We start from the raw sequence: 14,171 nt of genomic DNA, 5'->3' as shown, positions 1-14,171 counted from the left end.
TTGTTTAAATAATTTAAGATTGTGGCATTTAAAAAGGCAGTTGTATTACCACCGGAAATGAGTTACTTAAACTTACATTGAAATGTCATGATTTAAAGCATATAAAAGTGGTGCAACATCAAACAATGTGTTGGAAAACACAGAAGTAACGAATATAGGCTATTACATGGATTATTAGTAATCATATAATTGTGCACATTGACAAATCCCGTTTTGATCGCTGATGGTGAAGGTGACACTTTTATTTTGAAATTTCCGCTCAGATCTTCGTTTTTCGCTTCCTGTGAAGGCTGTGCATCGACTGTTCTACATTTAAGAGATTCGGCAGGATTTTATATAAGAAGACATCTTTTGGGACAACGTACGTGATGTTAACAAGGAAGGATAAAGTCTCCGAGAGTGTTCAGCCTACCTTTGGTACGTGTACTACCATTTGTTTCGCTGTTATTCGATCATGGCGGTTCTGTTGTGATTAACGTCGTCACAATGAAAGCATGGCGGCTGTAACTTTCTTCCTCTAGTCTGACGTGTTGGCCACACTTTGGTTGAGATGTTATCGTGTATGAGATCATTTAAACAATGAAAGTCGAAAATGTGAGTCGAACCTATTTAAGTTGTATCTGCTTTGTCGCTGTACATAAGTAGGTTTTTTGTAACGTCAAAGGTTGGCATTGTGATGACAAAAAGCTTCATAGCTATCACCATTACAGTAAACCTTGCAGTGGTGGTAATGCATGTAGTTCTAAAGTACTGAACTTAAGTACTTCTACTCCAGTTCAATTCAGAGGTAAATATTGTACTTTTGCTCCAAAGCATTTGTGTAATACCTTCAGTAAATTTGCAGATGTAGATTCATGATAAAAACTAGGACTTTAGTTGCAGCACCAGGATTACATTAATTTGCTGGCCAGCAGTAAATTAAAGGGGACCTATCATGCAAAATGCACTTTTGTACCTCTTTTATACATCAATATGTGTCCCCAGTGTTCCAGGGAACTCACCAAGTGTCAGAAAACACAACCCTCTCTATTTTTCCTCCATACCCAAATCTCTCTAAAAAAAAAAGGGGCTGCAACGGATCTGATACAGACTGATCCAGAATTTGAACACTGTCCTGACGTCAGGACGGTGGCGCTACGGCTATTGGTCAATTCTCCACCTATCAGCGGAATGAGAGGTTGGTCCACGGACGGCCATTGCGGCTCGAAAGCGCTGGAGACGCTGTAGTACATATGCCAGGCTTGTAAGTGGCGCTGTAGTCTGCCACAAAAGCAGCGAAGAAGACTTCCCTTGCATGGTTGTCATGGTTGCCCTTCTGTTTATTCTCCGCTGTTTCTCTTTTTCTCCCTCCTCGAGGCAAGCGTTTGCGCCTCCTGCTTTAAAACAAATGGATAATGTGCAGTGACTAGGGTTGCCAGAAACTGACCATGATCAAAATCGATTATTCGGCAGCCCTGGCGAATAATAATCGATTATTCGACTATTAATACTATTACTATTATTAGTCTATATTTTGGTTGAAACTGAGCCAGAAAAAAAAAACATAAATAATAATAAAAAAATATATAAATAAAATCGATTTTTAAAAATAATATTAGATTATGGAGACTGTAACGAATATTGGAATAATCACTGGCATCCCTAGCAGCGACGCGGTAATTATGGGGAAAAGACCACCGACAGGCTGATCAGGAGCCCGACGTGAAGCGGAGGGATCTAGATCGGCCTGAAGGTGTTATGCCAGGCGCCGTCGACCCATTGTTCATGTACCGTGCTCACCGCGTCGTCAGTCGCGTCGGTGGTGATAGCGATGGGGGCCCTGTGTGACGGGTGAGCCAACATGGCGGCTTCGCTCAGGGCGGTGTTGGTGGCGTTGAAAGCGACCTCCCTTTCAGCCGTCCAGGCTATGGCCTGGCCGGGGGACTTGTCCTTGAGGGCCTCGTACAGCGGGCACATGGTGTGGGCCGCCCGGCGGATGAACCGGTGATAAAACGTCACCATCCTGAGGAACTCTCGGAGCGCCCGAGCTGTAGGCGGTCGTGGAAAGGCGGTCACGGCCTCCACTTTCATCCTTGCTGATGAGGTGCCCGAGTAAATGGATGCAGGACAACCCGAACTGACACTTCGCCGCGTTGATAATCAGGCCGTGTTGGTTGAGCCTCGCGAAAAGGACCCGGAGATGTGCCTGGTGCTCTTCGGAGGAGGAGCTGGCGACCAGGATGTCGTCTAAATAGACGAAGATGAATGGCATGTCTCTGAGCGCTGAATCCATCAGCCGCTGAAACGACTGAGCTGCGTTCTTGTGTGTGTAATATATATATATATATATATTAGGGCTGTCAGTCGATTAAAATATTTAATCGCGATTAATCGCATGATTGTCCATAGTTAATCCCACATTTTTGATCTGTTCTAAATGTACCTTAGAGGAATATTTTTCAAGTTTGTAATACTCTTATCAACATATGAGTGGACAAATATGCTTTCTGCTAATGTTTATTATAATTTGAACAATGACAAATATTCTCATGAATATTAAACACAACAACCTCTGAACATTACAAATATTCGCCTCAATTCAACCTGGAATCTCTCTCGTGTGTGTGTGTGTGTGTGTGTGTGTGTGTGTGTGTGTGTGTGTGTGTGTGTGTGTGTGTGTGTGTGTGTGTGTGTGTGTGTGTGTGTGTGTGTGTGTGTGTGTGTGTGTGTGTGTGTGTGTGTGTGTGTGTGTGTGTGTGTGTGTGTGTGTGTGTGGTTTCACCAACTAGTCAACTACCTTTACCACTAGTCGGCGCTGTAGGCCCTAGTCAACTAGTCGTGAAAAAAATGGAGGTAAACGAGGTGCTGCAAAATTCTCCAAAACTTGTCCGACATTCTTATGTATGCCAGTACTTCAACAAAGATGTAACCAACTCCACAGTGAAGTGTCAGTTGTGTACAGCTGTACTGAAGTACAACACAAATACATCTGCTATGCACAACCATCTGAAGATGAGACACCCGCTGCCGACAGCTAGTACTAGCAGTAATGCTAGCACCAGTGAGCAATGGACCGGCGTCAGCACAGGACAGAGGCAGACGAGCAGCAAAATAAAATGGGTCTACAGTGATGCGGATGATGAGCTACGGCAGGGGTGGCCAACCAATCAGAGGTAAAGAGCCAATCATTTTACTGTGTTACTGCAAAGAGCCACATCATCACCTACTTCAGCCTCCTCAAACCCTCCCTCCAGATATCTCCATTGACCAATGTACTGACTTTCTGCAATTTTTTCACTCCAAAATTAACACCATTCACCTAGAGCTGGCCTCAGCATGCACCTCCTCAAGTGATCCACCCTGGATGTCTACCACTGGTCCATCACTCATCAGCTCCCTCTCCATCTTCACCCCAGCATTGGAATACACCATCTCAGAGCTCATCTGTAAAGCTAAAACCACCACCTGTCAGCTTGATCCTCTTCCCACCACCCTGGTCAAGGCTTGCCTACCAGCCATATCACCCATGATCACTGACATAATTAACTCCTCCCTCACCTCTGGAATTGTACCCACCTCCCTCAAACTGGCTGCAATCACTCCCATCCTCAAAAAACCCGGTACTGACCCAGCCGATCTAAACCACTACAGGCCCATCTCCAACCTACCCTTCATTTCCAAGACCCTTGAGAGGGTGGTTGCCGCACAGCTTCAGTCCCATCTTGACACAAACAACCTCCATGAACCCTTCCAATCTGGTTTCCGCCAAAAACACAGTACTGAAACAGCCCTGGTTAAAATCACCAATGACCTCCTCCTTGCAGCTGACTCCGGACTTCTCACCATCCTCATCCTCCTTGACCTCAGCGCTGCATTCGATACCATCTCTCACCCACTACTCCTGGACCGCCTGGCTGGCATTGGGATCACTGGTGTTGCACTATCCTGGTTCTCATCATACCTCACTGACAGACAACAGTTTGTACAACTCGGTAATCATAAGTCACAAGAAAGTGCTATTTCACTGGGTATCCCCCAGGGGTCAGTACTGGGTCCACTCCTATTCATCATATATCTCCTCCCCCTGGGCAAAATCCTCCGTCACCATGAGGTTAATTTTCACTGCTACGCCGATGACACACAGGTCTACATTTCCTCCAAACCCACCACTGCCCTCCCCCCAACCTCCCTCACCACATGCCTTGAGGACATCAGGAGCTGGATGAACAGGAACCTCCTGAAGCTTAACGGTAGCAAAACTGAGGCCCTGCTCATCGGCTCCAAATCCACCCTCACCAATTCACATATCACCCCAGCATCAAACATCATCATTGACGGCTTCCCCATACCATTCTCTGCCCAAGTGAAAAGCCTCGGTGTCATTCTGGACGGCTCCCTCGCATTCGCACCACACATAAAAAACATCACCCGCACCGCTTTCTTTCATCTTCGGAACATCTCCAGACTCCGCTCATCTCTGTCCCAACCCAGCACTGAAATCCTGGTCCACTCATTCGTCACATCCCGGATTGATTACTGCAATGCACTTCTGACTGGCCTTCCCATCAAGCTCCTCAATAGACTGCAAATAATCCAGAACTCTGCTGCCCGGATCATCACCCGCACCAATTCATCCGACCACATCACCCCCATTCTCACTCAGCTACACTGGCTTCCTGTACGCTACCGTATTGATTACAAAAACATTCTACTCCTATACAAAGCTGTCCATAACCTTGCCCCCATCTACATCTCTGACCTCCTTCAGGAGTACACCCCCTCCCGCACCCTCCGCTCTTCGTCCGTAGGACTTCTCACCGTCCCAAGCTATCGCCTCAAAACCATGGGTGCTCCAGCTTTCAGCTGCTCGGCTCCCAGACTCTGGAACACCCTGCCACTACACATCCGACAGTCTGATTCCATAACAACATTCAAAACCCAACTCAAAACCCACCTGTTCAAACTGGCATTTTCCCTATAATCTGTACCCTGTGTCCTTTTGTAGTCAATTTCCTGTTGTTTGTCTTGTCTTACCCCGGCTGATACTTCATAAATCGACTGTTTTAATTTGTAAATGTAAATTGTAAATCTGTAACCCTGTAAGGTGTCCTTGGGTGTTTTGAAAGACGCCCCCCAAAATAAATGTATTATTATTATTATTATTATCATACACACAGGCCCACATGCTGGGTGTATGATGTCCCCGACCTCTCTCTCCTTCTCTCTTTTGCTCTCAGCCTTTCTGAGTGCCCCTCTCTATCTCTCACACATACAAAATTAAAATCTAAAAATGAACAATAATTGACACACACACACACACACACACACACACACACACACCCTCCCATAGACAGACACGCCCTCTCACATACAGAAACATGTACCTCCGCTCAGCCAGATTTCCTATAAATGTCACAGTCCATGATATTGACAGAAATGGACTTACACCTCTCCTCCCAGTATTAAGTCCAGAGGCCAGTTATTGTCAATCATTAATATTAAGTCTCAAACACAAACTCTCAGTTCAAAACATTTCAAAAAAGTAGTTATCTTACTATGCATGTTGCTTCTTTGAAACGTGCAGAGGATGTGGAAGGGGCTCAAATGCATGAAAGGGCACATCATTTAATACAAATATGCCTGGCCTTTATTCTGTCTGTATCTCACTCACACATTCATGACCGTCATTTACAAATAAATGTAAATAAATGAAGTGTGTTTTAGTTCATTCTCCTCACATGACATCTCAACTTGTACCTAACCCTCTGACTGACAGAAGCTCTGCTGACAGAGATGCACTTTCTCTCTTGTTTATTTCTTTACCGCAAATCACCAAATTCGGGAGTCCTTCTGCGTCAGCTGCCAGCTTTCCGGGAGCAGGCCTTCTCACACACACATACCACTGCAAATTGTTACCGTTTTGATTTGACAACATCATATTGAGTTATTACGGTTTTATCTGAGTTATATTTCTGCCGATCATAAGCAGATCTCTCCCTTCACTGTCACATCGCGAGTGCAGTAAAGCCCGCCTCCAGTACTGCAGGATCTGAATTCTGATTGGCTAAAGCACTTATTTGTTGAAAACTCTATGTCACGATTGGACTGGAACTTGTGTGTTGTTAACCCTTTGTGAACTGGGATACATATGCGCAAAAAACACAATTACAATTCGATATGAACTGAGGAGCCGCATGAGACTCGGCAAAGAGCCGCATGCGGCTCGAGAGCCGCGGGTTGGCCACTCCTGAGCTACGGGATTACTGCCAGCGGACACTGCATATCCCCACAGTGAATAACCCACTGGAGTGGTGGGCAGAAAACGCGCACCGCGTCCCCCGTTTAGCCAAGCTTTCGAGGAGCTACCTGGCTATTCCAGCCACAGGCACCCCGAGTGAGAGGGTTTTTTCCCTGGCAGGCAACACTGTCACCCGAAAGCGGTCAAGCCTCCTTCCCTCACATGTCGATGCGTTGGTGTTCCTCAACGCAAACCAAAAATCTGGAAAGGTGGACATTATCGTGGAGGACAGCGAGTAAAGTGTTGCGCACTGGATTTACGTGGTATTTCAGTAAACAGAGTTTTTTGCTGTCGATTTTGGTGAGTCCAGTTACTGTTTGTTAATTACTAAGTCCAGTTACTGTTTGTTATTTACTCAGCCATGTAACACAAATTTAAAATGCAGTGTTTAATGTAACTGTATGAGTTCCAATATAAAATACAGTTGTACACCTCTCTTTGTGTGTCTTTATTATGACGTAACGACTAGTCGACTGCTATTTTGATAAACGTGTCGACTAGTAAATATTGGTAGTTGTGAAACCCCTAGTGTGTGATCGTTGGAGCTATGTGCAACTCAAGGCATATGCTCGAACGGGAGCTGCCTGGACGCTGCGATCATGTTGCGCGCACTATCCGTGCTGAGTGTGCTGACTTTTCGTACAATGTCCCACTGTCTGGCTTCCTGCATAAAGTCAAGTGCTCGGCGCAGTTGTGGCGAAATGTCGCTCCTCTGTTTTCATTTAAACAGCTCCTTATATCCGTTAGCGCAGCTAGCTAGCACCAGATGCTAACAACAACAATGCACGTAAGGTCTCTCTCTCGCTCGCTCGGGCCACACATATACACACCCTCCCGGTCCTCCCAATAGCCAGTCGGTGCCTGCCGGTGAGCGTGGAAGTGTGGTCTGCCACAAGCGGGCAGCAGGAGCGGGGCTGTCAGCATCAGCTTGTCGATGGTATTTTAAACCCCTTGACTGCCTCGCCGTTTTCTGATGTTTTTAATGCTACTCTGATCTGTAAATTAGAGATGAACTGTGCTTTTAGTGCTGATGAGCTTATCTCCATGTTTGACTCGACATGTACCCAAATACTCGATTCTGTTGCTCCTTTTACGCTTAGGCGCACCAAAATTCTCTCACAGCCGTGGCTCAATGACTGTACTCGTGCTCTCAGACGCGCTTGCAGGCATGCAGAGAGAAAATGGAAAAAGGACAATCTCCATGTCTCCCTAGAAATCCTTCGTGCTTGCCTAGCTGACTACCAGACGGCAGTCAAAGCAGCCAAAACACAGCACATTTCTCTGTTAATCTCCAAAAATAGCCATAAACCTCAGGTTCTTTTTAATGTCCTCAACTCGATCATTAATCCCTGTGATGTTTCTCCAAGTGTGCCATCGACTACTCTCTGTGATAAGTTTCTTACATTTTTTTATTGAAAAAGTATCTGCTCTTAGGCTTGCCCACACTGGTGCTACCCCAGATTCTGCTCCCTTTCTGTGCACCACTTTGAGCCTGTATCCCTCTCTTCTCTCTCGGATGTAGTCATGCACCCAGCTACCTTTTTTATCAAAAGCCCTGGAGCGAGTAGTCTACGCCCAGCTGCAGTCTTTCTTAACCGCGCATGGCATCCATGAAAAGTTTCAGTCTGGCTTTAAACCCATGCATAGTACTGAAACAGCCCTTTTAAGAGTTTTTAATGATCTGCTCCTAGCCGCCGACTCAGGTAGCCCAGCTGTCTTGGTGCTGTTAGACCTGACAGCTGCCTTTGACACTGTGGACCATAGCATCCTGTTGTCACGGCTTGAACAGTCCGCAGGCATCACAGGCTCTGCCCTTGCATGGTTCAGGTCTTACCTGACAGACCGTAGCTTTTTAGTGCAGCTAGGTGCCTTCTCCTCTGCCAAAGCCCCTCTTACCTGCGGGGTCCCCCAAGGCTCAATTCTGGGCCCCATCCTCTTTTTACTGTACATACTGCCCCTAGGTTCAATTCTCACGAAACACAATATCCCCTTCCACTGCTACGCGGACAATGTACAGATCTATCTGCCTCTCCAAGCAAATGTCAACTCACTACAGCAGTTGATGGACTGCTTAACAGAGTTAAAATCCTGGCTGAGCAAAAACGTCCTCAACCTCAATGAGAGCAAGACCGAGGTAATCTTTTTTGGACCCCAACCTCCAGCCTTTCCGGTTGATATTCTGGGCTCCCTAAGTAAAAACATCCTCCCCTCTGTCATGAACCTTGGAGTGACCTTTAATAGCACTTTTAAATTCGACAAGCAGGTCAGCACCGTAGTAAAATCCTGCTTTTTTAAAATAAGACTATTGGCCAAAACCAAGTCGTATTTATCTTTTAAAGACCTGGAAAGGGTTATTAACGCCTTTGTGACCTCAAGACTGGACTATTGTAACGCTCTGTATGTGGGTATGGACCAGGCATCAATTAAACGCCTGCAGCTAGTCCAAAACGCAGCTGCACGTCTCCTGACTGGCCACAAAAAGCGTGACCACATCACCCCAATTCTCACTACACTGGCTTCCAGTCCGGTTCAGAATTGATTTTAAAATCCTTTTATTTGTATTTAAAGCACTAAATGGGTTGGCTCCGGCCTATATAGCTGAACTCCTCCAGCGCTATACCCCAGCCAGAGCTTTAAGATCTGCTGACCAGCTGCTGCTGGTAGTGCCTAAGACCAGGCTCAAAACCCGAGGGCACCGAGCCTTCGCAGCAGCTGGCCCCAGGCTCTGGAACACTCTTCCCCTCCATGTGAGGTCGGCCCAGACCCTAGGGGCTTTTAAATCCACACTGAAGACACACTACTTCTCTCTGGCCTTCTAGTTAGTGGGGTTACGACTCCTGACTGTTCCATGTGTTGTTTTTATCTGTTGTGATTTATTGTGATGTAATGTGTTTTTATGTGTTTACATTTTTGGCTCTACCAAAATCGTTTTTAAATGTGCTCTACAAATAAAATTTGATTTGATTTGATTAAACTCGATGCGCTCTGAAACTACGGGGCGGCCGAGGAAAAAAAATACACATTCGTTAATCGCGTTAAAATAATTAGTGGCGTTAAAAAAAAATTGCGTTATTAACGCGTTAACTTGACAGCCCTAATATATATATATGTATATGTATTAGGGCTGTCAAGTTAACGCGTTAACGGAAAAAAAAATTTGCGCCACTAATTATTTTAACGCGATTAACGTATGTGTATTTTTTGTCCTCGGCCGCCCCGTAGTTTCAGAGCGCATCGAGTTTAAAATATCATCTACAATCTGATGCTGACAGGGTGCTGAGGGTGTGTGTATGTGTGGCTCGAGCGAGAGAGAGACTAGTAGGGCTGCACGATTAATCGAAAAAATATCGTGATCTCGATTCAGACACCTATGCGCTCTCATTTCTAAATTACGGCGATCCTATGACGTCAAGCTGATTTTTTTTTTGTGGGATTTTTTTTACATTTTTTAATAATTTTGCTTCTGAATAATACCAACTTACAATGTCAATCATACTTAAAGAGCCTGTGACACGGTTTTCCCCCATCATCCAAACCCATCAATTTGAGTACATATTGTCCCCTTGAAAACCGTTACTGAACTGATTTTGGATATTTGTACTTTGATAACCATTAATCTGCCTTCAATGTTGACAATTTTCTGGATCTTCTCGCGGATTCTTCAAGTCCCGCCAAATGATGGGTGACGTCATTGCGGGCACAGCGCTCCAGCTGCACCGTCCAGGATCCCAGCTTCTGCATGTAAACCTTTATATATATACAGTCAGATGTAAACGCACGACGGCGCACACAGCAGCAAGCTCAGACAGCGATGACAGGTTAATGTTGAACGTGTCTGAGAGCTCATATGAGGCTGAAGGATCGGTTTATGTTGTATCTTCTAAGTTTAGGAATGAGGTGCGTCAATATGGGCGATCATATGGTCATGTAGCCAGTGGTGGAATGGGACTACAAATCATCCCGGGACTTTCGACCGGCCCACTTCGGTACCGCTAGTAAATTGTCAACGGGGGGAGTGGGGATGTCAGGGGCGGCAGGTGCTGTATATAGTAAATGTAAATATGTAAATATTTGTGTCACTGCATCCTGGTAAAATACAAATATAATGTATAATGTCTGTGTCTTTGACATTAGCGCTGCTAGCCACCTGTGCCCTGTACTACGAAGCCAGTTCAACAGACCCTGGATATGTTTGAGTAACAAACAAACTAACAACAACAAACTAACAAACGAGATCTCGCTAAGCGGTCCGACGACGCTGGTTATCAACTCGGTAAATCAAGCCAGGGTTTCTCTCTCCAGCTGAGAGCGCGTTCACGTCTAAGACACGAGTGGATCTGACTTTAATTACATTTGTCTCGAGTGTTTCGTCAACATAATGTGTTAAATAATACTTCTGCATACAGTCTGTGACACTGTGAGTGTTGCACGGCCAGATGAGGCTGGAGAAGCTGACTCAGATAAGGAAATATATGATATATTATGATATTATATGATCGATGATCGACTGATTGATGATGTAATATGAATGATAAGTGCGACACGTCGGCGTCTTCTCTGCATACGGCAGTTTAAACTGTATTTCCTTTATCCTGTAATATGACTTGAGAGATTTAAACTCCGCACACTGAGTTCATCCATTTTCTATAGACGCCGGAGGCGGGCAGCGTCAGGTAAAAGAAGTTATTTAGCCTTCTCAAACATGAGCCTCACGCGCCGCCTATGGGGGATGTGCTGGTGACTTATCCGACCGGCCCACTTTGGTACCGGCCCATCGGGATTCGTCCCGATGGCCAGTCCGCCACTGCACCCAGCCCACGTAAACTGTCAACGGGGGGAGCCTGGCTGCGGGGAAACGGTGGACCTAGTGTCCCGATCGGAGTGGGAATAATAATAATAATCCGTGCATTTTATCCATTAATTTCCCCAACATTGTGGTAAAAAAAACACACGTTTAATCCATGTTGTTGGTGTACTACAACTACAAAAAGCATCGGTTTGTTTTCTCATCAGGAAATGCAGACCGGCTCAAACAAACGATCATTTAATGTATCATATGTTCGCCGAATTGACATGAAAGCACTAATAAATGTAGTTTCATCCACTTGAGTTTACAACCACAAAAATAATCGATTTGTTTTTATATCACATCCGACGGGAGGAAATTCAGCAGCTCTCACTCCCGATTTTTAATCCTAATGTAATCATCATCTTCACCACGATCATTTATGTTTATGTCGCCGAATTGACATGAAAGCACTGACAAATATGAATATACTGTAGTCAACTTCATTAAAACGTTATTAACGTGCCTAATCTCAGTAATTCACCATTTCTACGCATAACAACACACTTTGTCCGTGTTTGGCCCTCGAAGCGTTCCCGCATTGACGTCACTTCCGGCTTCCCCCAAAACTACAAAATGAGTGAAGGAATTTCCCCACGATGTTCGAAATTATTGATATTTAACGGAACGGTATCGCTTTTTATTTTTTAAACTGACGGTTCGAGATTACTAGTAGACCAATATTTCATTGCACAACAGTTGTTGGGATGGTGTCACAGGCTCTTTAAACGATGTAAAGCTAATATACTCTACACATTTAACATTAAAGTACCATGATCGCATCCAAATGGTAGTGTTCTGTCTGTCTCTCCTCCTCTCATGCAGTGTTAACGCTGCAGCCACTAGTGTTGCCAGTTTTTGCGGAAGGAATAAGCAACCAGGTCTATGAAAACAAGCGCAAAAGAACATGAGCACTTTAAACCTATATATGTCGGGTCGGCTATTTGAAAATCTACAAGCTCACTACCGCAACAACCATTATTACTTACTACCAAGCAACTTTACAGAAAGATAAGCCCAATGTGGCTTATAATAAGTATACCTGGCAACACTCACTGACTGCAGCACGTGAGGGCAGCAGCCGGCAGTATGTTTACAGAAGCGTTAGCATTAGCACTGATTAGCAAAGAGTGACGAGAGCGACTAGTAGTACAGGAAAAACAGAAATGAGTGACGAGGAGGTCGAGGACAATGACAACAACACCGATGAAAATCCCGGTGGCGACTCTGGCGAGAGTGAGAGGGAAGTTGTGCTTGTGCCGAAAAAAATAGATGGACTGTGCTAGTAGCTAGGCAGCTAGGCTTTATTTACATTTATTCTGAAGCTGTAACTTTATGTTCTGTTCCGTTTTTATATTCAGTACTGACTGCAGTATTTAAGTTAATCCTTTTGATTCAGTGACATTACTACTCAGTGGAGTCTAGCACTTTGTTTAAGTTTATGTTTTTTGCAGTACAAGAACCTTTAAGTGCAGTAGTTGAACTGGGTGCTAGCCGGCTAGGCTTTTTTTATATTATTATTCTAAAGCTGTGACTGTTTTGTTTTTATATTCAGCACTGTGGTGAGGTATTTTGAGTAACTTAAGTGCATTCCTCCCTGTAACAAACAGGTTGGTGTTGTTGTACAGTAGTTGGGTGTCCTGTCACTGTGGACAGGTGCTACTGCAACGTTTACATTTTGTTATTATAAAGCTGCAAAAATTCAATTTTTTATGTTCAGCACTCAGGCAGCAGCAATATCTTTATTTTAGTTACTGTATGTTTTGTTACCAGAGAGACTTGAGTTGAAGTCAAGCACTTTGTTTAAAGCCACAGTAGTTGGCTGTCAAATTCATTTTAGTTACTCTATGTTTTTGCTACAAGAAACTGAGACTTGGATTTAAGTCCAGCACTTTGATGTTGATGGTGTCCGTTTAAAGCCACAATAGTTGGCTCCAGGTTCCACATTTTGAATGTAATAATGTTTGTTCAGTATTCAGCAACTACAGACTAAAGACAAAGTTATGTTTTTGTTACAAGAGAGACAAATGTTGTCTGTTTAAATTCATTGTACTCACGTGACGTCTAAGAGTAAGAGTGGAATAAATATTTTCATTGAAACGATGAGAATCGTGTGAGAATCGTGATCTCAATTCTTATGGAGGAAAATCGTGATTCACATTTGAGCAAGAATCGTGCAGCCCTACTAGCTAGCTGCACTAACGGATATAAGGAGCTGTTTCAATGAAAACAGAGGAGCGACATTTTGCCGACAACTGCGCCGAGCACTTGACTTTATGCAGGTAGCCAGACAGTGGGACATTGTACGAAAAGTCAGCAAACTCAGCACAGATAGTGCTCGCAACATGATTGCAGTGTCCAGGCAGCATAGCTCCAACGATCCATCACACACACACACACACACACACACACACACACACACACACACACACACACACACACACACACACACACACACACACACACACACACACACACACACACACACACACACACACACACACACACACACACACACACACTTTGTATTGTATTATTGAATGAGAGAGGTTCCAGGTTGAATTGAGGCAAATATTTGTAATGTTCAGAGGTTGTTGTGTTTAATATTCATGAGAATATTTGTCATTGTTCAAATGATAATAAACATTTGCATAAAGCATATTTGTCGACTCATATGTTAAGAGTATTAAAAACTTGAAAAATATTCCTCTAAGGTACATTTAGAACAGATAAAAAATGTGCGATTAATTTGCGATTAATCGCGAATAACTATGGACAATCATGCGATTAATCGCGATTAAATATTTTAATCGACTGACAGCCCTAATATGTATATATGTGTGTATATATATATATATATATATGTATTAATGCTGTCAAAATTATCGCGATAACGGCGGTAATTAATTTTTTTAATTAATTGCGTTATTATACTTAACGCATTTAACGCATGTGCAGAATGGCCCGCCCCATACATCCCACCAGTGGCAGCGCTGGGGTAGGCTACACCCATACCAAGAAATGGCTTAGCCCCACCATGAAAAATGA

The 14,171-nt window shown here is 44.2% G+C and overlaps 1 protein-coding gene across 8 annotated transcripts in view; it reads left to right on the top strand.

Moving 5' to 3' along the window:
* The first annotated feature begins 272 nt into the window (after window positions 1-272).
* The window catches only part of LOC117440170 (ATP-dependent RNA helicase DDX1-like), a 50,494-nt gene continuing 36,595 nt past the window's right edge, over window positions 273-14,171 (top strand). For all 8 annotated transcript variants that reach the window (XR_011642605.1, XR_011642604.1, XR_011642603.1 and 5 more), the window contains exon 1: window positions 273-417. Coding sequence is in view for 1 of the 8 variants with exons in the window: in XM_071201886.1 (XP_071057987.1) it covers window positions 369-417 (49 nt within the window). In the remaining 7 variants the exon portion in view is untranslated. The remainder of the gene's footprint in view (window positions 418-14,171) is intronic.

The sequence above is a fragment of the Pseudochaenichthys georgianus genome, chromosome 24 (genome assembly GCF_902827115.2).
Source record: "Pseudochaenichthys georgianus chromosome 24, fPseGeo1.2, whole genome shotgun sequence".
Lineage (NCBI taxonomy): Eukaryota > Metazoa > Chordata > Actinopteri > Perciformes > Channichthyidae > Pseudochaenichthys > Pseudochaenichthys georgianus.
The sequence above is the reverse complement of the archived record's forward strand: the minus strand, read 5'-3'. Positions and strand labels throughout refer to the sequence as shown.